Source organism: Ailuropoda melanoleuca, chromosome 1 (genome assembly GCF_002007445.2).
Source record: "Ailuropoda melanoleuca isolate Jingjing chromosome 1, ASM200744v2, whole genome shotgun sequence".
Classification (NCBI taxonomy): Eukaryota; Metazoa; Chordata; class Mammalia; order Carnivora; family Ursidae; genus Ailuropoda; species Ailuropoda melanoleuca.
In genome coordinates this window covers 171,829,385-171,857,029 of record NC_048218.1, presented here as the reverse complement: position 1 = coordinate 171,857,029, position 27,645 = coordinate 171,829,385, and the positions used below count along the sequence as shown (strand labels likewise).

General features: G+C 48.1%; 1 protein-coding gene across 3 annotated transcripts in view; it reads right to left on the bottom strand.

The window, feature by feature from the left end:
* EEPD1 (endonuclease/exonuclease/phosphatase family domain containing 1) overlaps positions 1-27,645 on the bottom strand; it is a 158,436-nt gene that overhangs the window by 82,109 nt on the left and 48,682 nt on the right. Inside the window, exons 1-2 of one of the 3 annotated variants that reach the window (XM_002918652.4) lie at positions 24,880-25,420; positions 23,354-24,421 (exon numbers count right to left, since the gene is read on the bottom strand). In XM_002918652.4, the coding sequence (XP_002918698.1) occupies positions 23,354-24,231 (878 nt within the window). In that variant the 5' untranslated portion in view covers positions 24,232-24,421; positions 24,880-25,420. Of the gene's footprint in view, positions 1-23,353; positions 24,422-24,879; positions 25,421-27,645 lie in introns of those variants that run through there. The other 2 variants (XM_011224196.3, XM_034670469.1) reach the window with 2 other exon arrangements.

Below are 27,645 nucleotides of genomic sequence, written 5' to 3'. Positions count from 1 at the left end.
TGCTTTCACTCTATGACACCGAACACAGTAATTGCAACAGAAGTGGTACGGCCCAAAAAGCCTAAAGTATTTATTATCTGACCATTCACAGAAAAAATTGGCCAACCCTCATCCTGGAGAAAAGTTAAAAAACAAAAACAAAAACCGAAAACTCAGGACAAATAGAGAAGAACCTAAGACAGAAATGTGCTTCTTTGCTTATATTCAGGCTCATCCCATAAAGAATTGATGGCTTCTGTGAGACTATATAATAAACTAGAATATAAATTTTAAATATAAGGGCCAGGAGTCATCTGGCTAGGATGGGGAGACAGGCCCAGAGAGGCAGACCATCCGGGTTACGAGGCCTACACAATTATCAAGACTGGAATATCAACCCGTGTTTTGAGCAGCCAAAGCACTGTGGGAAAACTCACACAGTCCGAGGAAAATGAACAAAAACGTAAGTCACCTGGAGCAGAGCTGCCCTCCCATCAGGGGTGAAGCTGCTGTGCTGACGGGCGGTGTCCTGACAGCATCCCCACAGTGAGAGCTTCCGGGGACGGAAGCCAAGCAGACAATTCTGTGGAGCACTTTGTCAGGATGGTCTACCAGGTAGATACGACCAGATTTTTTCAAAAGAGACCCTCAGCCTTCCTGGGTCTTCATCACCTTCTCCTAGGAACACAACTAGACCGTGGATTGGCCAAGTACTAGCCAAGCACAAATCCTGTGCCAAGCAAGCCAGGTTTCAGTCTCTGTGGAGAACACGATGATGTGTGCGTGCCATCTGCACATCCTCAGACGCTCAGGAACAGCCCACAGGCAGCTGCTCGAATTTTGAGGAGAACAGTTCTAACCGGAACGTGAGCTGGTTCAGAAGCCGGGGCTTACAGACAAGGCCTGGGAGCCCTCTAGGCCCTCCTCTCTGAGGACCCCATCCACCCAAGAAGACTCACCAACACCAGAACTTTGAGGCTACCGTGGCTGCCGCTGTCCTTGGAGGAAGGAAAGGGCAAGAGGTCAAAGGTCGTTGTCACACAAACAGTAGTGCATGGACATGGATACCCTGAAGAGCATCTACAGAAGTGAAGCAAAACTTTGCAAGGGTGGAAAGACCCCACATGCGGGCTCTCGCTTCCAGGGTGCCGTTTTAATGCCTGTGGTCATCTGCTGAAGGGAAGGAGGTTCTTTGCTCCTGCTGTAGGATGGTGCAGATGGAGCCCTGGGTCGGGGACCAGGCGTTCCCAGCCTGCCTGCCCACTTCCGGCCACATGCCTCTGGGAAGGTCCAGAACCTCCTTGCAAAGACTAAATGGAAGGCATGCAAACGTTTGGTGGGAACTCAGGCAGGGTGAAGGCAGCGGACACCAGTCCGGTTTTGATTACAAAATAATAGTCTGTTGATGTACCATTATATTTAAAACCATATTAGAGATGTTTTTATTTGTATATAATTTTTTTAGAAGGAAATATATTCACAGACGTCAAAAAATCAAGATACTGTGGAGAGACACACTGAGAACTCTGGCTTCCACCCCACCCCATCCCCCATGCGTCCCCCATGCGTCCCCCATGTGTCCCCCATGCGACCCCCAGCATAGATTACCATTTTATGGGATCTTTGGTGTCTACCCAGCCTCTCTTAATGCATTTACAAGCAAACACAAATATATTGCCTTATTTTTCTCTCCTTCTCTTACACAAAAGTATATGTTGTTCTCTACCCTACTTTCTTCCCTTAACAAGGCAGAAAGCCTATCTCTCTGCGCGGACCTTCTCTCCTTCTGTGGCTACCGAGTCCTCTCGTGGGGCTGTGCCCAGTCTGTCAACAGAAGACACACAGACTATTTGTGGACTTTGTTGTCGCAAACAATGTGCAACCCTATCCAGACTTCACTCACATGTGTTTCGGCTTGTTTGCAAAATAAATTCCCAGAAGCCTATCACATTTTAATCCCGCCTCCCCGATGCTACTATTTCATAAATCTTCTTTATTTTTGTCAATGGCTTTAGTCAATTAGTCAATGGTGAGAAACATAAGAGATGGGAATTGGGGTACTGAGTCTTAGGAATCCTTGTTTTTGATGGTGACATCAGGGAGGGGATAACATTCTGTGGCAAGGCTGTCCTCATGCCCTGGCCCTTCTCCTCCTCCTTCTCCTTGTTAACACCAACAGAGTTGGAGATAGAACAACAGAGCTTATGGGATGTGAAAATAAATGCACCAAACACATCTATGAAAAGGGAAGCCATGAGTTCCATTCACCTGCTGATCTCAGGTGCTCAGGTCTCAGGGACACCAAGAGAAACTTGGATGTTTTCTAATGTTGTTGCCATAATTATTTATGCCCTACACCAAAGTATTTCCAAATGTACCCACATTGCCCTCTAAAATGAGGAGGGTGGTTGGGGGCTAAAAACAGGAAAGATCTGCAAGATACAGGCAACTCAAGGGGCTTCTTACCCAGGCTACACTTGACTTGCAAATTCAGTTCGAAACTTCTTTTTCTGTCTCTCATGTCAGACCATGTAAGATGTCAGTGGTGCTAAGATATGACCGCTCCTCTGAGAAGCTTACAGAAAAGTCATTCCTACAGTAGGCGGCAGTTCAATTCAACAGTTACTAAAACAGAAAGCGGAACATGGGACAGGAGGAGGGGGCCGCTGCAAAAGGGGGCTCCCGGGCCTGCATTTGTGCTACACAGACTGCAGAGCCCTCCAGGTGTGGGAGGGAAAGAAGGAAGCCAAGGGGATGAGGACAGTGGGATATGGCAGTAGAACGGGGTGGGGAAGGGGCAGGGATGCAAGATAAAGAGGGCCTGTGGACCTGTTACCGCTGAGCCCCTGGGAGACCATGCTCAGTGGTCCTCAAACTTCAGCCTGCACCAGCATTGCGGGGAAGCTTGTCAAATGCACATTTCCCAGGCCCCACCCAAAGAGGTCAGATCTTGCAGGTCTTGGGTAGGTTGAGAAATCCACACCAAAAAAGCACTCTGGGTAATTCTGCAGATTATCCAACCTGACTCTAGGAAATGCTGCTGAAGGCAAGGGTGTGGGGTGACAAGAGGGACAAGCAGGCCTAAGCAGTCCAGGACACCATGGAGCTGGCAAAGTTCGAGGAGGCAGGAGGCCAAGAGGTGAGTAAGGGGGATGAGGCCAGGTGCATGTTGATGGGCTGGGGGGTGTGGGCTTGTAGACCAGGCCTACAGCCAATGCCCACTGTCCCAGTGGGCACAGAGCAGGGAAGAAGTCCTGCTAGGGTGGGTATGTGCCCAGCCTCCTGGGGCTCCCATGCCAGCCACCTTGCCTGTATCCCAAGTGGGTCATCTCCTGCCTCCTGCTATCATCTGTGACAACCTACAGCTATGATTACAGTCACACAATCCCCAATATTCCAGAAGCAGTGCCAGGGAGAGGCACCATGACCCTGGTCTCTGGGAAGGGGTATCGGGGGAGATCTGCAGCCTTTTTGGACACGTCTCCTCCACAATCCCCAGAATGGGAAATGAGAGTGGGCAGGGCCAGAAGGAGAGAAGGAAGAAAATAGCTGTGGTCGCATCACCTCTGCCCTCCCCTGCCAGCCCTGGTCGGGCCAAGTGGAAAAGGGCAACGATGGACTATGACATCTGATAATGACCAGACAAATGGCAAATCAGATAGGAGACTGTTGCACCTGCTACACGGGTGGGGCATTACCCCATGTCACTTCCTCCATGGTTGCACAATTATTCTAAGCATCTTAGGCCATGCCAATTACCCAATTTCTTTATCTGTGAATCTCTTCTTGGTGTTAAAGAGTCTTCATAGAGCCTTTCCTGTTGCTCTCCAGTTCCAGTATTCGAGCGCCTTAGGTGGGAGTCTGGAGCCATTGCTCACTGTGCTGGGAGGAGCAGTTCTCAACCTGCGGCTCTCAGCACCAGGAGGGAGCCCTGAGGAAAACTCCCACGCCCAGCCCCACCCCAGGCCAGCACAGGGGCATCTTGGGGCAGAAGCAGGCGTGGGAACACCCTTCAAGCTCCTCAGGTGGTTGGGAAGCACAAAACGGGCTGAGCACTGCTGTGCAGGGAAGTTACATGGGCAAGACTCCAGGCCCCAGCCCTTCGTGCTTACGTGTGGGTGGGGACTGTATACACTCTGGAGTTCTACCTACAATTTCCTTGCAGGAAAAACTTCTGCTGATTTTTGAAGTCTGCAAACCACTGCATCTAGATAAGTTTTTATGTAATTGCAGTCCTGTTTCTAATCTTAAAATAATGCATCACTACCTCAACCGTCCCTACAGCACCACCAGTATTCTTGATATATATGTATATATATATATACATATATATCAAGAATATAACTTACTGATAAATTATATAGAAGTACTCATGTAATAGTGTGCACGTTATAAAATACAGCTAAAATAGAAATGTTCAAAGGAGATAAAATTCACATAAATAAAACTTCAGGGAATTTCCAGCCCCCACTGGCCCAGCAATAGCAGGAGAGGGAAAAGCTGATTACCAGGGTGGAAGCTAAACCACTGAACCCCTCAGATTAAAACGGAAATGTTGCTTTATATATATATATATATATATATATATTTAATAATATATTTATATATATATTAAATACATGTGTAGAAAAAATAAAGGGGGTCTCCACAGGAAAAAGTTGGTTTGCAGGTGAGCAGATGGTTAATGGGTGAGCTCTTTTATTCCATGCAAAGAAAGCATTTCTAATTTGGGGCTTTAAGATCCCAGGAGATCAGATGGAGACAGGATCTTTGCCTTGGAAAAGCACCATCCTGTAAAATGCCAAGGCCATGCCTCTTTTCTAGTTTAAGTCAAACCTATGGAAGACCAAAAGGAGCTTTCTCTTGAACAAAGACCCAAAGAGAGAAAGGGTTCCAAACCTGAGGCTTCCTATGATGAACAGAACCCACACTTGGAACAGGTTATTTTGCTGGGGCGACTCAAACAGCAAAGCAGGCCAGCACTTGAGAGACACAGCTGCTCTTCAAGGGTTAATGACCAAGGGCCAGGCCCTGCGCTGGACACTGCGCCCAACACGGAGGAGATGGGCACACCCTACCTTGTGGGGCTCTGGGTGGATATGGAAGGAATGATGGGAACAACAGTGCTGAAGGGCTTGGGAGGGGCCTGGCACAAGCTCTGGGCTGGCTTCCCCACGAGCCACAGGGATGCTGGCACCTACGAAAGAGAAATGGTAAAGAGGCCCTCCCCGAAGAGCCCAGATGGGAAAGTAGAAGAATTCTCCGCTGGCAGGAGCACCGAGGGCTGAGAGATGGCTGGAGAGCTTAAGGTGAGGCTGAAGACAAAGAAGGGGCCACAGCGGGGATGGTGGTCCCTGTCAGTACAGAGAGTCTGGGCTCTACCCAAAGGGCGCTAGGGAAACACCTACAGCTCTGTTTTCAGAAAGATCGGGTTTTCCTTTTAGAAGCTGTGGCCTGATAGCACGCAGCGTGTGGAAGGACGGTGCGGAAGGCTCAGAAGCAGGGCTGGGCCAGGACAGAGAAGGAAATAACAACCACCCTGAATACTGATGCTGCTGCTGGTGGTGGTGGTGGTGACAAGAACATCAGGAAGAGGGGCTGCTGGAAGGGCTTTATACTTACGAATGCAGCTACGTGCCTCACCCACCTCTGGGGAGGTGCCCTATCACCCCCATTTTCCAGGAGAAAAGCAGGAGGCACAGAGACTTTAAGACCTACTCTATGTGAGACACTTGTGGAAAGGGCTCATGAAAAACTGCAGAGAAGCCAAGTGAGATACTCCCCACTGCACAGAGCAGTAACTCTTGGATCGAGTTAGCGAAGGAACATTTACATACCGTAAACTCACCCATTGCAAACGTACAACCCCGTGATTTTTAGGAAATTTAGAGTAGTGTAATCATCACCACGACCCAGTTTTAGAACGCTTTCATCCTCCCCAAAAGTTTCCTTGTGCCCATCTGCAGTCAACCCGGCCCCAACCACCGATCCGCTTTCTGTCCCTAAAAATATTTAAGCATTCCCATTTTAAGTTCAAAATATACTTTATCATTTTTTGATTCATTATTTTTCTTTCCACTGAAGACACTCAGAGGGCCTCTGAGCTACTTGAGGAGAATAAGGCAGCTTTATTTTTAAGGTGTACAACTTTATACCATATGCTAGTTCCCTCCCACCTCTTTTTCCTTACTGAAAATGATTTAGCCTGCTTTTCACCATTAGCAGTTTATTTAGGATTGTATTTATGATACGGTCAAGCCCGCATCACATTAGCACGATCTCAAGTCAAATACAATGATCTCTTGGAGATGTTTCTCTGCACACACAAAAAATAATACTTTATTTCAACAAGGATTTTGTGTTTATTTTAAGGGGGGGGCCATTACTAAGGGGGAATTATAATTTCCCCCACAGAAGAACACTGGTGCTTGAGTCTCTCAAACCCTGCTAAGGTTTTCCCTACACATTCACAACGGTAAGAGCGATACCTCCCAGCATCGAAGGACAGAAATAATTTTATTCAAATAGCCACTGCATAAGAGAACTTGCCAATCCACTAGGCTCCCATGAGACCCAAGTTTTCTATTGTAAAATGAGGCCCGGAGATAACGAAGCCTACCTCCTCCTTCCTTCCAGAGTTCTGTGTTGCGGGGGACTTTGTGAGGGAAGGGAATCTCTCCAGGCCACTCCGGCAGCGATCTGCAGCCTCTCTGGGAAAGGTCTTGCTTTATCCTCTTTAGGGAACCTCCTTCCATGGGGCCTTTGCTTAGCGTTCCTGCCCTTCCCACATCCCAGGCTCGCCCTCATGACCAGGGAGGTAGATCACTTTGGGGCCCCCACATACCTTCTTCAATCAGTATTCCCAGCAAGGGTCAGGGGTGCAGCGGGGTTTTGGGGGGCCTTACCTCCCTAACCCTGCCTTCTGCTCTATGTGCAGCCGTTCCATGGCTGAAACCGTACATGCCCTGGCCTCTACCCCACCCGCAGCTCTCCAGCTGCAGGAGGTCCCCCGCACTCCTTCTTCGACCTCACCGAGGCCCCTCTGGCTTCCCCCTTCCCATCCCAGCCCATGCCCCACGGTCCAGCACTTCTACTGAAGCCAAGGAAAATCAGCCAGGCTGAGCCCTGGTCCCCACAGTGGTCGCACTGCTCTGTGGCTTCTTTACAAATGGCTCTAGAGGGGACAGTCATTTGGCAAGGAATGTGTGCAGGCATTTTTGGGTTTTGCCCCTGGAGAAGGAAGGTGCTCCTGGCATCTAGTGGGTAGAGGCCAGGGACGTCACTGGACACCTCACGGAGCACGGGCCAGCCCCCACAACCAAGAATCGTCTGGCTGAGCATGTCGGAATGCGGATCTATGATAACCTCAAAACGAAAGGTCTTCGTTAAGTCAGAAGTGCCAAGGTTGAGGGACGCCGTTCTAGAGCACATGCTTTTCCACACGTGAGGGCGACCTCCACTGATCAGTCGACTGTAGGTTTTTTATCGTAAAAACGGACGTGTGTTTTGAAGAAGACTCTAAGAAAGACACGTAACAAACGTCCTTTGCTCCAGGTACCCATACTCGGGCCAAGTCGGGACGTGGGCCAGGTTCATAACCGTTCACCTGGGGAAAGCCTCAAAGAGAAGGCCAGAGTCTCGGGGGCCTGGAAACACACACCAATGAAGAACCGGTAGCAAACGCCACCCTGTGCCCATGCAGTGGCTGCGTGGCAGAGAAAACAGGGGCTCAGGCCTCGTGGGTAGCGAGGCAGTGACTGGTCCAGGGTTATAAAATGCCCAGGGCTGTGCATTTCAACTCTGCTTTGCATAGGGGACGCCCCTCACCTGAAGAAGCCCTTTCTTTGGCTTTGCATGTTGTGCTTTTCCCATGAGATCTCTTTAAGAAAAGGTTTTGTTGGCTACGAAGAGTTTTAAAAGCACGGTGAGGGCCTCTTAGATCAGGGCATGTCCGTCAGGATTCTTGATGGCAAGAAACAGAAACCAACACCGACGGACTGAAGCAGAAAAGTACTTCATTAAAAGGATATGAAGAAGCTGGGGCTGGGCAATCAGGAACAAGGGGCAAACATGCCCCAGAACTGGGGTGTGGGAACCCCACTGCCACAATTCCAAGATCTCGATGTTGCAGCCCGTGCAGCCAACAGCACCTACCTGGGACCCCAATAGCTACCAGCAGCCATGCTCTCTGCTGTCGCAGGGACACGATCCTGTGTAAAGTATTCCCAGGGCCGGAGTGAGCTCTTCATGTCCCTCAGCTATCAGTGCCACTGGCTCCCCACTCAGAGATCAGTATGGACCCCCGGACCTGCAGAGCCCAGGCCCTAACTGCAAAGGATGCTGGGAAAGTGAGCCTCTGCATTTCCAGCTTCCCCCATGGGTGGTGGGCTCTGCTGCCCACCAAGTCTTGTAAGGAAGGAAATATTCCAAGCACAGAAGGGGTGGGTGGGAGGGATCCAAAAGAATGACAGTGGGATAAAAGGGGCTCTGAGTCCTCAAGAAAGTAAAATGCATTGCCAAGAAGGGGGAAAGGGCCAAGCATTTTTTACATTCTTCTGTATGTGTTAAATGTTTCACATCAAAACTAAAGGCCTTGATTTGACACCAAAAACAAATGACACAGTTTGGCCTTGAACTACACAAAAGACCCAGGTCGTGGCACCTGACATTGACTTTGGTAGGCCCCAGGCCATTTGAAAACCTGACTATAGAAAAAGAAATTACTCATTTTCACCTGGGTTGCTTTTAGGTGAAATCACATGCCAGGTACCATTGGGCTGGATTGAAACGAACTACACGGGAAAATTTACAGCCAACTGCGTACAGGTCCTCCCAACTCGACTTACTCACTGAGAAAGTGGAAGAAGAAAGAAGCAATTAACACTAAAGATACAGATCTATTTAAAATGATGGGTATATTTATAACTCACACATACCCAGACACTCTGTGGGTGGAGGCATGTACAGACATATGTCTGTGGTCAGACTCACAGGAATCCATGGACACGTGAGAAGCAAATAAGAACTTATAAAAATGAGACTCTATAAATGATGTTTGAACTATTAAAGATAATTCCAAGGTCTCTGATCTCAAATTTGACCTGCAATAAAATTCAACTCGCTGCTAGAGGTGTTCTGCACAAATAAAATTAATTTTAAATTTAAAGACGCATAATTTAGGGTCACTACTTTTTTGAGGGGTGGGGGTTGGTTTAAGCCAGTGGCATCGAGTCCACTCATATTTGTATATATATTCATACAAGAAGGACAATCTGGGGCATGGGGCTGGCTCGGTCAGAAGAGCATGTGACTCCGCATCTCGGGGTTGTGGGTTCAAGCCCCACACTGGGTGCAGAGCTTAGTAAAAGAAATAAAGAAACTTAGAAAAAAAAAAAAAAAGGACAACTTGAGGTCTAGCATATTCATTTATCAGAGAATTGATTTATCCTTGAAAAATACGAATCATGGAGAAAGGCAAAATGAAGGTACATTATTCAGAGCGAGACTATAAGGTGGCAGAAACTGAATGGAGACCTTCAAATGCCCAGAGAGCGCCTCACAGAGGTTCCGGCTGGCTGGTTTTCACTTCTACCAGGAAAGATTCAGCAGAGTGGGCCGAAACGATAAATGAAGGGTGTTCAGGAAGTGGAGGAAGAACCTTGCACTAATAAGGATGGGTAAACGCTAAATGCGTAACAGAACAGAACCGTGGAACTTCATTCTCCGGGGATTTTAATAATAAGGAATCAGAGTATCTAAGATTGGAACTAACAGAGAATGCATAGGACCTCCATGGAGAAACATGTGAAGATTATTAAATGTTCCAAAAGACTTCAATCAAGGAAAAAACACAATTGTTCAAAGAAAGGGTGAGTTAACGTTGCAATGACGTCAAACTTTCTAACTTCATCCGTCAAGTTAATGCAATTCCAATCAAAATTCCAACAGGATGTTTGAGACACACAGCGACTCTAAAATTTACAGTTAGGGAAACCTCGACGTAGAACAAAGGACGCTCCCCCGACCAGACGCCACGGTATTAACAGTGTGGGAACGACACAGGCGCACACAAATGGACCATGAGGCACATGGACACATGTGATAAGGGTGACATCCCAAATCAGGGGGGAAAGGATAACGTGTGTGTAGGTGGTATTAGGAAAACTGGAAAGAACCAAAGTGGGTGTCCACCTCATCCCTACACAAAGGTATTCTCCAGATAGATCAAAAACTTAGATGCCAAAGAAAACTATAAAATGTAGACGCGAAGAGGAAAATGTAGGTGTGAACTCGGGGTAAGAGGGATTTGTGAAGAAGCATCGGGAAGGGCAACTGGCAGACTCGACTACATCAAGATGAAGAATTTCTGTTGCACGAAGGGCACCAAAGACAAAGTGAACAGAGGGCGATGGGCTGGGAGAAGAGCTTTTTGCAATCTCTGGGGACTGGCATCTAGAATGTGCACAAACACTTCCAAACAAGTAAAAATAATAATAAAAAAATGTTTAAAGGCGATTTTAAAGTTTACAAAATGAGCAAAAGTTGCAAAAAGTTGCTCCCCAAAGAGGAAATCCAAATGGCTGAAAAGGACGTGAAGGACACGCTGGCCTTACTCGTAGCAGGGAGCCCAAGGCAGCTTGGTGTGTCCCCACCAAGGGGTGGGTAAATATATGTGGTACCTGTCCTTGCACACGGCCCGGGACGAAGCAGCCATCAGGAGCAAAGAGCTAGCTGGCAACCATAGAAACACGAGGTGTTTGCAGATTAAAGGCACTCCATTTTTCAAAGATATGTCTAAGGACGTTTATTTAACACTTTGCACTGGGGATCTACACAAGGGGATGAAGGCGGAGGGTGATGAAGAAGACAAGACATTTTACTAATAAAACTGAACAGAAGTGGGGCCTGGCATTTATGGGTGACACAGGGCGCCATATGCTGAAGAGTATAAGGAAGGACTCAAATCTGCACAGCTGGGCTCGAACAAATATATATAAAATTTCATTTGTCCGTGATGACTTAGGCAGAGTCTTACGGAAAGTGCTCCTTCAAGGTTCTTTCCTGGCCCGGGGTCCTGCGATTTGCAGATATAGTCATGAACTACCCAAAGCTCACCTCTCATTGCAAATCCTGGCATAGCGTATGTTACATTTGGCTTTAGATAAAAAGTGCTAAAGTTCCATCCAAAACACTTACTTTAAATATAAAAATCAGAGGACACCAAGTACTTCTCAAGGACAGTGTTCAAAGTGCCGTGTTGACAGACCGCTCCGGCCAGAATAATGAAGCGCAAAACGGAATGGGGCGGGGGGCGGGGGGGTTCCTGTAGGACGGTGGGTCCTTCTTCCTATTACAAAGTCATTATTCTAGTTTACGCTCCAGTATAATGACCCCAGGATTAAGGGGCAAAGAAGAGGGGGAATACGGAGTAAAAAAGGAGTCAGCATCAAAATATCCTGTATTTCATCAGCTTGGAAACAGGTGTGAAAACAGCCCACCCAGATCTGCACAGACCTTTCTCCAGAGAAGATCTGCAAAAGGCAGTAAACACAGGAGAAGATGCTCAACATCCTTATTAGTCATTAGGGAAACGCAGCTCAAACCCTTAATGAGATACCACTTCACGTCCACCAGCATGGCTACAATCGAGACGAGAAAAAGAAAAAAAAAGAGAGAGGGAAAAAAGGGAATGACAAGTGTTAGGGAGGGCGTGGAGAAATAGGAGACCTCATGCATTGCTGAGGGGAATATAAAATGGTGTGGCCATTTTGGAAAACAGCGTAGCAGTTCCTCAAAATGTTAAACACAGAATCACCATGTGACTCAGCAACTCCACTCCGACGGATATACCCAAGGTGGATGAAACCTACATCCACACAAAAACTTGCGCATGAACGTTCACAGCAGCATTATTCCTAAGGGCCACAAAGGCGACACTACTCAACTGTCCGTCAGCTGACAACCGAATAAAGAAAATGTGGCATACCCGTATCATGGAATAGTATTCAGCCATGAAAAAAAAAAGAAATATACATACCACAGCATGGATGAACCTCGAAACACGCTGAGTAAAAGAAGCCAGACATAAAAGGCCACATATTATATAATCCCATTTATATGAAGTGTCCAGAATACACAAATCCATAGAGACAGAAAGTAGCTTGGTGGTTGCCAGGTGCTGGTGGTGGTGGGGAGGTGTGATTGCCAATGTGTACAGAGTTTCCTTTTGGGGAGATGAAAATGTTCTAGCATAGTGGTGAGGGTTGCCCAACTTTGTGAATGTACCAAAACCCACTGAATTGTGCACTTTAGAAGGGTGAATTGTATGGCATGTAAATTATATCACAAATTTTTAAAAAATCCAACACCCCAAAAGCCCCACATTCCTATCTTCACCAGATGACAGAATAGGATGATTTCTCCAGTGTAAGCTGGGACCCACTCCATGAGTACCTCGCAATTAAACTTGTCTCTTCATGCTTTCCAGATATAAAAAGTCCAGGAAATCTCCAAGTTTATGGATTCTCTGCCTTTGAGTATAAAAGGCTTTGGGCTCCGAGTAATTCTTCCTGGCTTTGAAGTTTTGTTCCACATGCACCAACCATGTGACCTTGAACAAGTTTACTCAAATTCTTTAAGATAAGTTTCCTTACGTACAAGGTGGGATACTTTACCTACCTCACTGGGATGGTGTGAAGATAAAAGGCTTAGTCACAGTACTTGGGGTAAAGTAAATAGTCAATAAATGTTTCTTCTTTCCACAAATCCCCCAGTGTTGCAGTGCTGAGAGTGGGCTGTACTACAGTCTAGGGGTGCAGATGGCATCATACACACCATGACAACGGACTGTCTCCTTTGGAGGGGAACACATGCCAATAGGGGAGCCCACAGCTGTAGTGCTTAACAATACACACCAAGGACAGCTGAACTTCAGTGGACTTCATGGCGGTCCCTCTGAATCTCCCCTTTCCCCAGAACTTCTAAAGGGCACTAAATTTGAAAGGGCAGACACACTCTAGTGTCACCATCACTTCTCGCCAAGGGCAAGCAAGGAACTCAGCAAAGTGGAGGCGCTGTCTTGGCAGGGTGGGTAAAAGGTTTCAGGTCAATGCTGCATTTCAGAAGAAAACCAAGGATTGACAAGCTGCAAAGAGAGAAGTTCGAGGATCCCAGCCCCCAAGAGCTAGTCCATGCCAATTGTGGCTGGCAAGAAAGCCATCCCTCTTGTCCAGAAGACTGTCACTCCAGGACTCTCATACAGTGTTCTCTAGCATTTAAACTGTCAGACAAGTACCTTGAATTATCATCTCTCCAGGAAAAACCCAGAGACGCAGACTCCTCACAAAGAGCCAAGAAGAAATCCCTGGGCGATTTTTCTTGTGTCATTCAGTAATGGGCTGAACTGTGTCCCCCAAAGCCATATGCTGAAGTCCTAACCCCCAATATGTGACTGTATTTGGAGACAGGGTCTCTAAAGAAGTAACGAAGGTAAAACAAGCCCATTAGAGTGGCCCTAATCCAATATGACTGGTGTCCTTACAGGAAGAAGAAATTTGGTTGGGGCGCCTGGGTGGCTCAGTCGGTTAAGCGTCCGACTCTTGATCTCAGCTCAGGTCTTGATCTCATGGCCATGAGTTCGAGACCCACATTAGGCTCCTGGGTGTGGAGCCTACTTAAAAAAAGAAGAAGAAGAGGAAATTCGAACACACACGGGTATGGGGATGACCATTTGAGACACACTGAGAATAAGGTCATCTATAAGTCAAGGAGGGAGTTCTCAGAAAAACAAACAAAACTAACAAACAAACAAAAACCCTGTCAACACCTTGATTTTGGACCTACAGCCTCCGGATGTGTGAGAAAATAAACCTCTGTTGTTTAGCCCACCTAGCCTGTCGACTTTGTTAAGAGAGCCATAGCAAACGAACACACACTTGGCAGAAATAGTGATCGTTTTCCCTCTCTCGAAAAAGCCTCAGGATTGGAAGAGACTCTTGTGATTTAGAAGAAATATATACATTTAAAAATATAACCTTTACCAATACAATCCATCAATAAAAATATCATTTTTTTTAACTGAATGCAGTTCATTCAGCTGTTTGATGAATGAAAGCACTGCATTTGAAATCAGGGGTTATAGGTGATCTTGCAGTCATCTGTCACTCTCCATCCCATTCATTTCTTTTTTTCCCCAAGATGTTTTGGTTTTATTAATCAGCCTGTGGTTCCCATCCAACTCCCATCTAGTAAGTAGAGGGGAGCTGCCATCATCTAGTTTATTTCTATACCTTACTTTGGTAGATCAGTGACAAGAAATGCCTGATATTCATAGATTTGATAAATGGTTGCAAATGGTAACATTTTTAACAACCATCTGATAATCTCAGAAGCTCTTCAATTAAATTTACCCCAAAGTTTAAAAGATAGAAGCCAATTTCTATTTCTAAATTGAAACTCTAGCGATATTTAACAATTGCTTGCATTTTTATTAGATATGTGTTAAGCATTAACAGTAACATAATTGAAGACCACAGACCAACCCCAAACAGTCTTGCCTGGCATTTAACCGGGTTCAGCACGTGTGTAGGGCAATACAACGGTCTCTTGAGCAGTTTCACGTGTATGGACATGTATTTAACACTAACAAAAATCAAACCTGAAATTAAATTCAGAACAGTTTAAAAAGAAAGTACAGAGTTACACATTTGGGGAGGTACTTTATCTAGTCCAGTCCATTCGCTTAAATCCTCCCAGCTTACTGTTATTCATGAATGTCATAAGCAACCCATCTATGTCACCGAAGAAAATGCTGACTAATACAGGTCTTAAGTCAAAAAAAAAAGAAAAGAAAAAAAGATGATTACTTCTTCACCTCTTTTATTTCTAAAAGTTGCAAGAGATTTGGTGGGGGGTGGGGGGACAACGAGCCCCTGACCAAACTAGTTACAAAGTTTGAGTCAATCTTCTAGAGAAAATAATAGTGGGTCAGTCCATCCTGCCCTTACTGCCAGAGGTCTGCAATATACATATACGGCAAATACTGTCTTCAGACTACAGAAATAATATCACGTGGGCCCAGGGGCCCAGGTACCAGCATTTTTCAAAACACCATAGATGTTCTCCTAACTGACCTCTACTTTGGGGACCCAGCAGACTATCCTCAGTCCTTCGGAAAACACACTGAGGGATGGATGCCCACGGCACACCCAGCACTCCTGGCCAGATCAACTGTGTGTCATGTGCTCACCCGGGCTCAGCTGTATCTGACCCCAGTTTTGTTTATGTCAGCTGCACATGTGACTGTGGTCTCCTAAAATGTGACATCAACAGACCAAATAGTGAGCAGAAAGAGAAGTGGTTTCTAAGAAAACTAAGACAAGTGCTTGGGAAGCTTCTATAAAAGCAACCTGTTTAAAGAAACCGTTGTCATAATAGATGTCGGCGGGACAACAGTCAAAGACTGAAAAGTCATAAAAATACAGTATCCTGCACTCAGATTGCTTTGCAAATATCCTTGCTCCACTCTGAAGAAACAAGAACAGGCGACACACGCAGATATCATCACAGATCAACATACTTATGAAGCTCATGACCTAGGGAACCCAAACCAGGTTGGTGAGGGAACATCGAGTCTCGTATGCAGGGATGCAGGCTAGGGCGATGCAGAAATACAAGTAACATGCAAAAGCATTAATGAGCTCAGAGTAGGTTTTATCATCAAACTTTGGGGTCTAATTGCTCTGGTTATAGTCCAAGCTCCGCCACTTAAAAGCTATGTGACTTTCGGGGAAAATTACTCAGCTTCTCCGAGCCGTCTCTCTGTATCTGTACAAGAGGGCTACTTGGCGATACCCACTTGGGAAGCTACTGGGCCCTGGACCTCAGCCACGGGAAGGATCCATGTTAATTATCATTGTTCCTGTTCTTAGTACAATTACTCCCTCCACGAGGACACTGAAAGTACAACCACCATTGGGTGGTGGGAGGGATGTTGCCGTTTTTTTTTTTTTAATGAGTCCTCAACTGAGAAACGAGTGGGAACTACTTTGTAAAGACCTGGCCGGTAAAGCAACATAGCAGCCTGACCAGCAGAGGCTGCCCACCGAGCCAGGAAGGCCAGATGAGTCCACGGCCTAATGCCGATCATTGGTACTTCGAGGCCACCAAAATGTTTGCTTTTTCACCATTTAAGAAAATGAAGACTGCAAAAAATTTTAAGTCAGACTACATTTGCTCACTGAAAATACATTCTGAACAAGTTTTTTTTGTTTTTTGCTTTTAACAGGGTATCGGATCAGTCTTCTAAAAAACAACAATCCATCCGAGACCTCCTGCTTTAAAAGACACTGCTTTTAGCACAAGCTAAGAAAGACAAAGTACGGATGTCACCTACTAACATTTGGGTGAGCAAACAGGATTCGGGTCCCTGGAACACGATAAAACCGCCCTCCCAATGCACGCAGCCTTTAATGTGGCAACATGAATACCACTCTCCCGGCCTCCACGCTGTGTTCCAGGAGCCTGCAGTGGCCTCTAGATAAAACAATGGAAGGCCCAGCTTAACAGCTTAATCAGGTTAATGGCTGAACCAAAATAGAATTCACAGGAAACAGGACTGTTGGAAACAAATGTTCAAAGCAACAGAGGTAGGGAGCTGTGATCAGGAAAGAAAACCCAGGGCATCTTTATCCAGCATTTCGGTAGAAGAATTCAAGACTTTTCTTTATGATGAAACATCTACTCTCAGCATATGTCCCCAGGGTTACTCTCCAGCTGTTTGGCAGCTGTCGATCAAAATATTGCGGTAGGAGCTGCTCTGTCTAGACCACGCCTGCGCACAGTCACAAGCAGCCGGGTCAGGAAGCTTCCAGAGTGTCTAAAGATCTGGACCACATGCCTGGAGGTGGAGCGGGGCGTTTCTGTGGCATCTGCTGGATGTTTGGATGCCAGCAGTCACTGGTGTGGCATTTCCACTTCACTGCACATCGCTACACTCAGACCAGGGTGTCCATGACGAGCACATCAAATTTTAGTGATATGCAGCATTTTATTATTGGCAGAGACCATTATGAAGGAATTCTGAGATAAAATCTTGTGTAAAGTAGGGTAATTTTGAGATAAAAATAACACACTGCAAATAACACCTACCTCAATACGATTCTTTACTGTGAGGCACAGTTCCTGGAACCCTGCTGTGCTCCACTCCTAAGTGTCAGGAACTGCAGGGGGGCTGCTGACTTTCACCCTGATGGCCACCATATGCTTCCTGCTCAGACCCCACCTCCTCTCCACACTAGCTCCCTCCCATCCACCCGACTTGGTCCTAGCCCCACATCCTTCCCCTGTATGAGGACTTCACACACCTCCAGAGCCCAGCAGACGGGTACCAGATCCCGTGTGCTTAAACTTCCCCTCCTCCCTCACAGCCCATGGCACGCTGGTAAGTACCAGCGGATGTGTCCCCTTTGTCAGACTGTGAGCTCCCTGACCATAGGGTGGGCTCTCCCTGTGTCCCCAACCTCACAGGGGGAGGGGACAAGGAGGGAGTGCTCATTCAATGTTGAATTAAATTCATTTAAATGTCGTTTAATAGAAATAGTTACCCTAAACCCCCCAAATATGCCCTTGTTACATATATAATTGATACTAAAAAGAAAGTGGCCCCATCAGACACCTGATTTGCACAGAGGACAGACCGCAAGGCCTCTTCCTCCACCACTGTGGACCGAGATGCTCCCTGTCCAACAGGAGCTGCTGTGGACCTGTCCAGAGTGAGGCAAAAATAGAGGGGAGGGGTGAGGCCGGCAAGCTGCATCATGCCAACACAATGCAGAGGCATGCAGGCCAGTCTGAGGTTCCTTAACTACCTCTGAGCCTGCTTTCTAGGAATCCACATGGTTAATCCCTCCAACATCCGGAACACAGGCGTGGCTTTCTAGTCTTTGCCACTAAAAGATGCTCTCATCACCACCCACTCCCTCTTCTCCCCATCCCTATCCTCTGTAGCCTTGACTCTGCAACTCAACTTTCTCAAACTGTACCCTCTATCCAACTTCCAGGACCTGCTCCCCCCACGTGCCTCCCCCCACCCCAGCAGCTAGAACAGCCTGGTAACAGGTAAGTCATTAACCTTTGCTTCTAATCCTCTGTGGCCTCCTCCTGCCAAAATAAGAGGCCTAGAGGCTCCACCCATCTGGCCCTGCCTCCCCCTTCACCCATTCCCCCCTACCTCCCCACCACCCACCACTCCCAGAACTCTGGCTTTCTGTCTAGAACAAGGCTTCTCGGGGCCTTTGCACTTGCTGGTTCCTCTAGTAAGTACTCCTTCCCCCAGCTTTTTCTATGCGTGGGTCCTTCTCATCCATCAGCTTTAGCTGAGGCCTTCCCTGACCCCCATCCACCTCAGCAGGCTTCTCTTCAACTAGCCTCCATCCTCTTCGGCACTCACCGCTATCTACAATTATCTATTACATATTGACTTTTCCATCTCCCCACCTAACACGAGAGCAGGGACTGTGTCTTGTTATTAGGAGTCTGACGTGGAACCTGGTACCTAGTGAGAGTTCAAAAAAATATCTGTGGAAGGAATAAATAATAGAAGAATGAATATCCCCTGGGAGAAGCCATACTAACCAACCTCCGAAATCAGATCCCAAATGGGCCCATCTTGTAAGACAAACTAACATCTCTCCCTTTGGTGAAATAAAGCCTTCCTCGTGCACATACCAGGACTTCTCCTCAGTCACACTATCTCCTCTTATTAATTCACAGAAGTCTTACTACTGACCACCTTTCCCTCTGGAAACCACCCATCACTCCTTGGCTCACAAAACCGGAACTCAACCTTGGAGGTGAGCCAAGGTCACAGACTTACATTTGAGGGGCTGTGTGGAGAGGCCCTGATGCCCTCTGGATGGCTCTACCTCTGGCCATAAGCCCTGTCCTTCAGAGGAACAAAAACAGGAAGGGAGCAGAGGACTCCCGGGGCCTACCCGAGCCCTAGGAGTCTAGGTGAAGCCCTGATGCCTGGCTAGCCGAAGACCCAAGGCAGGAAGGAAAGAGCAGGTGGGCCAAGGGTCAGTCAAAGGACACGGTGTTTGGGGAGAGACACTTCCACTCCCCGCCCTAAAATCAGACAAAGCCTGGCTTCAAATCCTGACCCCAATTTACATTTCTGAAGGCCACACAGATGCTATTTCATCACCTGAGCCTCAGTTTCCACAGTCAAAACAGTTTTCATAATTTCTGCTTTAAGAGGATTGCTGGGCATTTTGCCTTAGATGTTATGTCTGGCTGTGTCTACCCACGGTTCAGTCTCCCAGGATAAGCTCATTATTCGGATGGGGAAAATACAACCAGAAATCAATCACACTCAGTGACTTCCCCCCAAAAAATCTGGGGTTCTCAGACTATTCTGAGGCTGAGCCACCCAAGCTGATTCACGTTTACTTAACTCAAGCTAAATAACAGGCTAAGCTAACTCCTGCATTTAGCATACGCATGTACACAGCAGCTACTCCGTACATAGTTTTCAATGAATGAATCAAACGACAAAGTGGCTTGTGTCTACATGGATCGTACTAATCAAGTCTGATCGACTAAAATCCCATTTCTCACAATCGGTACTAATTCACCTTATGCTTTGATACTGCAGACAGACATGCAGCAAGAAAACAGATTTAGATCATTATAAGGCTCAAGACTTTGAAAGGTTCCCTTCTGATGGAGGCCATGCGGAAACATGCAAGTGGGACAGTAAACTAACTTACTTACTTACTTATTATTTATTTATTTATTTATTTATTTATTTATTTATTTATGGAGATTGTCAAAGCCAGCTCCTCCAGGGCTTATGCTTCCAAAGGGACTTTTCAAAATAGAACAGCTACTCAGCAAAAAACAAAAATTAAAAATTAATCTTCATTCCATATGTGGGCTGTCACCAAAGTTTGCAAGGATGTTTAGCAGAAGCATTCCTCTTTTTGTTTTGCCTCATAAACACTGAACGAGGAGAAACCTTGCCTAAGACTGAGATTTGGCAAAGGAATCTGATGAAACCGTCAGCTCTGTGCCCCAGGGTGATGTCCCTGAAGGCTCCTGGGGATTGTATGATTAGCTAATTTTCTGCTGTCCTACCTCAGTCTTCGTGCAAAACGCGGTTTCTCGTAGCTCACACGTGCTTGTCCACCCAGCGGCAGCCTCTCAGGGCAAGAAAGGGCTCTAACCCTGAGGGTCCCACCCCAGCAGCCTTTAGTCAAAGAAAACATACCTACTAAAGCAAACCCACAGAAAGGAAAATGAAGAGCCAGCTATTCCCTTTACAAAAGAAGTATTTCTTCCCCCCCCTTTCTTTCATTTTTTCAAGGATTTTTTTTCTTTGATTAGTTACATTTAACAGATGGAAAAACTGAGACTTGGAAAGGTTAAGGAATTTCACAATTTTATACAGAAAAGGTGGAGCTACAGGTTGTTGTGTTTTTTTTTTTTTTAACGCCTTTACAATGGATTTCTTTTCTTAAATGTGACTAGCACATGAATTGGCAAGTGCCCTTGATTGGGCAGAGGGTGGGATGCTCGAACATGAGGTAAGGTAAAGGTAGTGTGCTTACAAAACATAGCATCCCTGCAAAGAGCACAGGACTAAAGTGAGAAGGTCTGGGTCCTAGTCCCTGTTGAGTCACTAATGAGCTATGGGACGGAGGCAAGTCACTTAACTTCTTTGGTTTTAGTTTCCTCCCCCACAGATGGAGAATCAATAATAAAATCAAGCATTACCTACTTCCCGGGTTAATGGAGAAACCAAATGAATATAGAAGTATCAGAAAATACAAAGAAGACTTGTATTATATATACACACGTTCGAAAATAAGAACAACCTAGAAAATTACCGGCATCCATTCTTGGTCAAACTACATGTATCTCCTCTTACTAATAAAGTGATCAATTGGAATGTGAGAGATTTTTGTGAATCAGGATGAACACACAGCTCTTGGGGAATGTGCACTGTGCTCCGAGGACATGTGACCCACTCTGGAACAGCCAGCCACCTTTGGGTGTCCTAGGACAGTCACATAGACAAATGGATCCACTCCAGCTCTACAGGGGATTAAGCCCTAAGCCTATTACTGTATGTTGACTGGACACTAATAAGATGCTAGGAGTGCCCAGAACACTCGAAACACATTGCGAACAGGCAAAAGAAACCACCAAGCCACAGGACAACAGACCTGGCCAAGTGTGAGAAGCATGATGGGGGTATAGGTCACCTTCCTGGTTACTTATATGTGTTTCCTTCTCCATCCTACCAGGTCTGGGTAAGTTCTTCTAGCACTCTCGCCTGAGGACAGCAGTTAAATGACTTCAACAAATCACCATCCCTCCAGGAAATATAAAGAAGAAATACCAGGACAAATCCTAACTCCATGATGGAAAAGAGTTGCTAGTGCTGCCCTCAGCGTGCCCTGGGCTGACCCAAGTCTACACTGCAGAGTAGAGCCCACGCTGAAGCCAACTGTCCCGGGCTCTCGCTCCCATTTCCTACCCGTCGAATTCATCTGTTCTAGAAGCGGAGTAAGTCCCTCAAACTCTGGCCAGAAAGAGCATCGTGAGGTTGAACAACTACAGGGATGTTCAGAACAACCAAAGAAAACACAGTACCTGGAAAGTTCTGCATGGATTCATGGACCTGGTCAGAGAAGCCAGAACAGTAGAAGGTGCTTTACGGAGCAAACCACAGGGACAGCTGATTGCCCAACACATAGTACAACGGGGCTCAAACTTCAGTGTGTATTGGAACCACCCGGAGGGTGTGTGAAACACAGAAACCCAGGGTTTCTGATTCAGTAGCTGACGCTGATGCTGGTCCAGACACCACACTTGAAAACTCACTGTCATAGTAAATGGGCAAGAGCGGCCCAGTCTGTCATTCCCCCTCAGGCAACTTCGGATCCTGATTCATCCCCCTTCACCCCCCAGTTGGAGCCTTAAGAAAACTCAGGATAGGAATTAAACAGCCATGTGTCCCTCTCCCTCCCCTAGCCTTTCCCATACACGCACCTATGTAGCTACGGATGAAGCCGACCCTGATAAATATCGCCCAGCGCTGAGTCTAGTTCTCACCTGCGTACAAGACGATTTTGCAGAAGGAGTGAGTTACAGTGCAAAACAGAGGACGCGGCCGTGCAGGAGGAGTGCTCGGCAGCGCTCCCAGTCTAGTTCTCTGACTGCTGCATGATCCCTCGGCCCTGTGGTGACAGTGTGCCACGGGGACAGTGCCAGGGAAACGGTGTGACCTGGTTTTCTCCTCCCGCATGTATCCTGATGCTCTGCCACAATGCACCGCGACTGCCCGCTGAGAACTCACTTCATGTCACTGAACTGCTGCCCCACCAGGCTCACTGAGAAGCCAGGGCCAAGGAAAGCAGCTGGAGGCCACAAGCACACTACACGTCCGGCGGGTGGCAGGGCTCAATCCCTCAAGACCAGGATCAGAGGACTTCTGACCGAGAGGAGACCATTAAAAATATTTCTTGCCTTCCTAAAGCTGATTCCATGATACGTTACACTATTTTACTAACAGCAGGACTTATTGCTACAATCATATTGCTTCGTTTTATGGGGGGTTTGACGGAAGTTCCTACAGAGAGCAGTGTTGTGAATGATGTAAACACACTGGGATAAGAGCCTCTTCCCCTGTGGTTTGAATGGGAAAATCTGGCCAATATTCACCACATGTCAGCCTGACCTTTCCTGGCTACAGGACAAGAGAGGTTACATACATTTGGGGCTGCAATTGTGGGCCTGAACACCAGCTTCAGGCTAAATAAGGAAAAAGAATGAGGAGTGATTCATTCACAGCATCTTGGTGAATATACATAGTGTATGTGTTTGCAAATACCTGGCCTTTGAGATGATTTTGTGCACACAAATAGGCATATTTGGTGAAACAAATGTGACTTTCCCTCTCATTAAAAAAAAAAAATACGACTAGCTCTTTCTCGTATGCAAAACTGTGCAATAGTTCCGAGGCCTCTGAGCGCCTGATCTGGTGTAAACCTCACAAAGTCTTCTGAGTCAAACAACATTATCCAAAGCAGTAACACCAACATAATCTCCACTTACCCCAAAATTATGAACTGATCACAGATACACCATGTTCAAGATATGGGCCACAAGCCCAAATGGCTGTATTCAGAAAATTCTAGAGCAGGAGAGCTCAGCCACAGGTGACAATACTGGCTGGGGCCTCAAGAACACTGATTAAATAATCTTGCCCTCTCCCTACCCCCAAAAAAGTCCGCTCATTTGCATGCACAGATGAGGCCATGCAAGGACTGCCTTCACACCCAACACCCCCGGTGGTTCCCGTCCTCACCTGTTTTCCAGGAGTGTCATGCACACCACTTCTCGCACCCCGGGGTTGTTGGCCTTCTCCACTGAGCAGCCCTGCAGGTTCCAGGTGGCCAGCCTCAGCACTGGCCGCCCATCCCTTGTGCCTCCAAAGGCCTCCACGGAGGGGCGCGTGGAGATGATCTGCGTGGGCCCCCCTGGCGGCAGGTCCAGGTCCTCACTCTGCAGGCTCAGAGAGGTAGGGCTGGGGTGAGGCTTGGCGGTGAAGGTCAGGCCTCCGTTGGTGTGGGTAGATGGGGGCCTGGACCTCTCTGCAAACACCTGGTGTCGGATCCTGTCGAGGAAGGCGGCATTGATACCGCCCATCCTTACCAGGTCCTCGACGCTGCGGAAGGGCCCGTGCTCGCGGCGGTAGTCCACGATGCTGACAGCCATCTTCTCCGTGAGGCCTCGAACGCTCATGAGCTGAGCCGGGGTGGCCGTGTTGATGTTGACACGAGGGGTGAGGGGCACGGAGGTGGCAAGGTGGTGAGGCTGCTGCTCCGCCAGCAGGTCCCGCCGCAGGGAGCTGGGAGAGTGCTGCGCGGAGCTGCCCTTGCTGCTCACGCAGATCTCAAACTTGACCTGCTCCAGTTTGGTGGCACCCACGCCGCTGACCAGCGCCAGGTCCTCCACCTTTTTGAAGCCCCCGATGTACTCGCGGTACTCCACAATGCTGCGTGCCACCGCACGGGTCACACCAGGCAGGGTCATCAGCTCCTCCTCTGTGGCCGTGTTGATGTTGAGCCGCTCCTGATTCACCAGGATGTTGCTGAAGTTGCAGGCCGCGCTGAACTTGCGGCTATGGGACAGGTCCGAGGGGTCCCGTGGTATGGAGCGGTGGCAGCCCAGCGTGCTCCCCATGCCGGCCAGGGTCAGCGGCCCGGGAAGGCCTCACCACCGCGGAAGAACTCTCTGGCTAGGGAGGAAGCCCAGTAGGCCTTCCTGGCACAGAAGGAATGAAGGTTCAGGATGCAGGGAATGAATCGGTTACCAAAGACAAACACTAAATCTCCATGTCCAGGGTGTCCAAAAGTACCTTTCACCTGGCCACCTGGAAAACAAATTAATAAACACACAAATCGATCGAATCAGTTAATCAGTTTGCATTAGCACCCCCTATCTAGAGCAGGAGTTTTAACCAGGAGTCCCCAGGCTGATAGCAGTCCGTGAACTCCTAAACACACACGACGAGGCTGGCCCAAATGGATTTTCCCCTGGAGAAGTCCGATTTTTGTCACATTGGGCTCCAATGTCTCTTTGAAAGAGACCTATCCTCAGCAGCCCACATCTCTGGTCCCTGCCTCTCTCACCTCTCGCAGCGATGAGGCCATCCCCCTTGGTCGCCCCCCACCTGGGCCCGGGCAGAAGCGAGGGCGCATCTCCCACGCCCACCCCTCCTCCTGACACTCAGCACCACCTGCACCTTGGGAATCCCGTCCTTACTAGCCCAGGTACGGAGAAGGGGTTTATCGACCCCCACCAGACCCGCCGCCGGTCCCCGCGCCCCACCTCTCCGCTGCTCCCCCGGGGCGTCCTTCCACCTGCGGTTCCGAAGCCTGAGCCCAACCCAGGACTGCGCGGGCCCCCTGCCTCCAATCCTGATGCTCGCGCGTGTGTGGGTCAGTCGTTGGGCCGCCTCGGGCCGCGCGTCCCGGCTCTTTCTGCGGGAGGAACTCTCAGAGTCGCTCTCCCAGAGCCGGCAAGAGCTGCAGGGCTGCGCGGAGGCGGCAGCGGCGGCGAAATCCGGCCGCCTTGGCTGCACCAAGTCTTGAGGCTGCACCAGGACTTGCGGCCTCGCCGCAGTTGCGTTGATCGAAGCGAAAAGTCCTGCGCCCGACTCGGACGCGGGATCCGCCAGGACCGCGTCGGTGCCCAGCACCAGAGCCACAGCTCCAGCTCACCGTGCGTGTCAAAGCCAAAGTCCTGGCCGCGCCTCCCGCGCCTCCGCCGGCACCACGGCCACGCCTCCCCCCGCGCGGCAACTCCTCCCGGGACTCCAGAGGGAACGTGGGGGCGGGGCCGGAGCGCCAGACCAGAGCCCGGGAGAGCGGAACCCGAGAGCGCTGGGGCGGGGCCCTGGAGTGCGGGGGGCGGAGCCACGGAGCGCGGGGGCGGGGCCAAGACGCGAGGGGGTGGAGCGCGGAGCCGGGGCGGGTGAGAGGCGGGGCCCTGCCGCGCGGGGGCGGTCCGAACGCGTGGGGGGTGGAGATGGAACGAGGGAGCGCAGGGGCGGGGCCACGGCGGCAGGGGTTGGGCCCCAGGGGTGCGGAGGCGGGATTTAGGGACTGAATGGGCGGGGCCGATTCTCTGGCTGCCTGGGCGGGTCACACGGAGGTTGTCCTGGGTCCTGCAGCTCCTGAGCGGGGGTTGCTACCAGAGGCCCAGGGCTGGATGTGCGGGTTGGAGGGTGTTTAGTCTTGCCTGAGACGAGATCTGCCAAGCTGCTTTACGGCAAGAAGAGCCCCAAAGAAGAGAGGGGCGCCCAGGGCGCAAACACTACCGGGCCACCAGCCTGAGTTTACATCATCTTTGGGACGTGGGGCGGGGTCTGGGCACTCCTTGTGGAGAAGGAGACCCTGCATGTCAGGGGCCTCTCAGTTCTGCAGTCAAGCTGACAACGTTCTCAGAGGGGACTGAATGGGATCTTTTTAACCTCTGCCCCCCACTTTCAACCTCCTCTTCTTCCCCTGGAGAATTACCTTTGCACTGCTCACAGAGACAGGTCCTCAAACAACGTTAGTTACTCACGGTGCTGCTAGGAGAGGCACGCACCACTGATTATTGGGAGATGTGCTTGAAGACATCGCTTAATAGGGTGGCTTGTTTGAATATATAGCACTCTGAGTGAATATCGATATGTTTCTACAAGTATTAAATCTAATCATTAAGGAGACAAAACGCTAGTTGGAAATGGAGACTGCTTACCAAAATTCAGAACAGTTTTTGGAGCACTAAATGACAATTTAGTTAAAGATTAAAGAGCCTGCTGAATTACAGCGGATACAAGGAGCTAGAGTATTCGATTAAACAAACCATGTGGTGATAGGTTTGAATACTTTGACCCTGGGCGTTTAGTGTCCTCGGAAGTTTCATCCCCCAACCAATGTGACCAGTGGTTAGATTACCAGGGCTAGGTCAGTAAAAACAGTAACTCTCAGAGAAGGCAGAAAGTACTTCAGATGTGAAATGAGAGGCAGCTAGGGCTTGGCAAAATGCTATTGCCTTTCTGAGGCACATTCCCCTACTGTGCATACTAGTCAGGACTTAATTGCAAGTGACAGAAATCCAAGTTACACTAGCTTAAAAAAAAAAAAAAAAAAAAGAGGGAGGGTCTGTGCTCTTGTGTGCAAAAGTTAAGGAACAGGGCTTATGTCAAGCGTGGCTGCATCTAGCTCAAATGATGTCATCAGGACCTGGTCTGACTCCCTCCTTCTATCTCCTCCACTTACCACCTCACTCTGTAACCCCAGTACTAACCTACATCATGCCACTCCTTTCCTCCTGTAATCCTGTTGCGATATGGGGAAAATGTTCAGGAAAAGCAAGAAAATCCCTTGTAGAGGAGCAAAGTCTTTGTTGAGAAGAATGCCTTGATGAGACTTTGTGGCTGTGGACAGTCAGCCTGGGGGCATGACCAGTTGGAATAGAAGCAGAGAAATCACATATGTTATTATACAAACCAGGACACTTTACAGGGTAAAAGGGACACTATTAACTTCACCGGCACAGCAGGTAATCTAAGCATATGTTAACCTGGTTAATCTAAACACATTGCCCCCTTGGTAGAAATGAAGCCAAGAAGTAGCAAAATCGCTGTGGATTGAAACACACAAGGTGACAACAACATGATTAAATGTAAAATGCTGGCCATACCAAATGTTGGTGAGGATATGGAGCAATTGAAACTCATATGTTGATGGTAAGAGTGTGAGATGGTACAACCACTTTGGAAATCAGTCTGGCAGTTTCCTAAAAAGTTAAACACTCATCTACCATATGACCCAACCACTCTACTCTTAGGTATTTACCAAAAAGAAATGAGAGCATGAAACGCAAAGACTTGTACGTGAATGTGCTAGGAGCTTTGTTAAAGCTAAAAACCAGAAACAACCCAAATCCACCAGTAGATGAATGGATAAACAAGTAGTGGTATACATATGATGGAACATTACCCAGCAATAAGGACAAACTTTTAATACACATAATATTGAAGAATCTCTAAATCATCATACTTAATAAAAGAAGCCAGGCAAAAAAATGAGAGAACATGTTGTT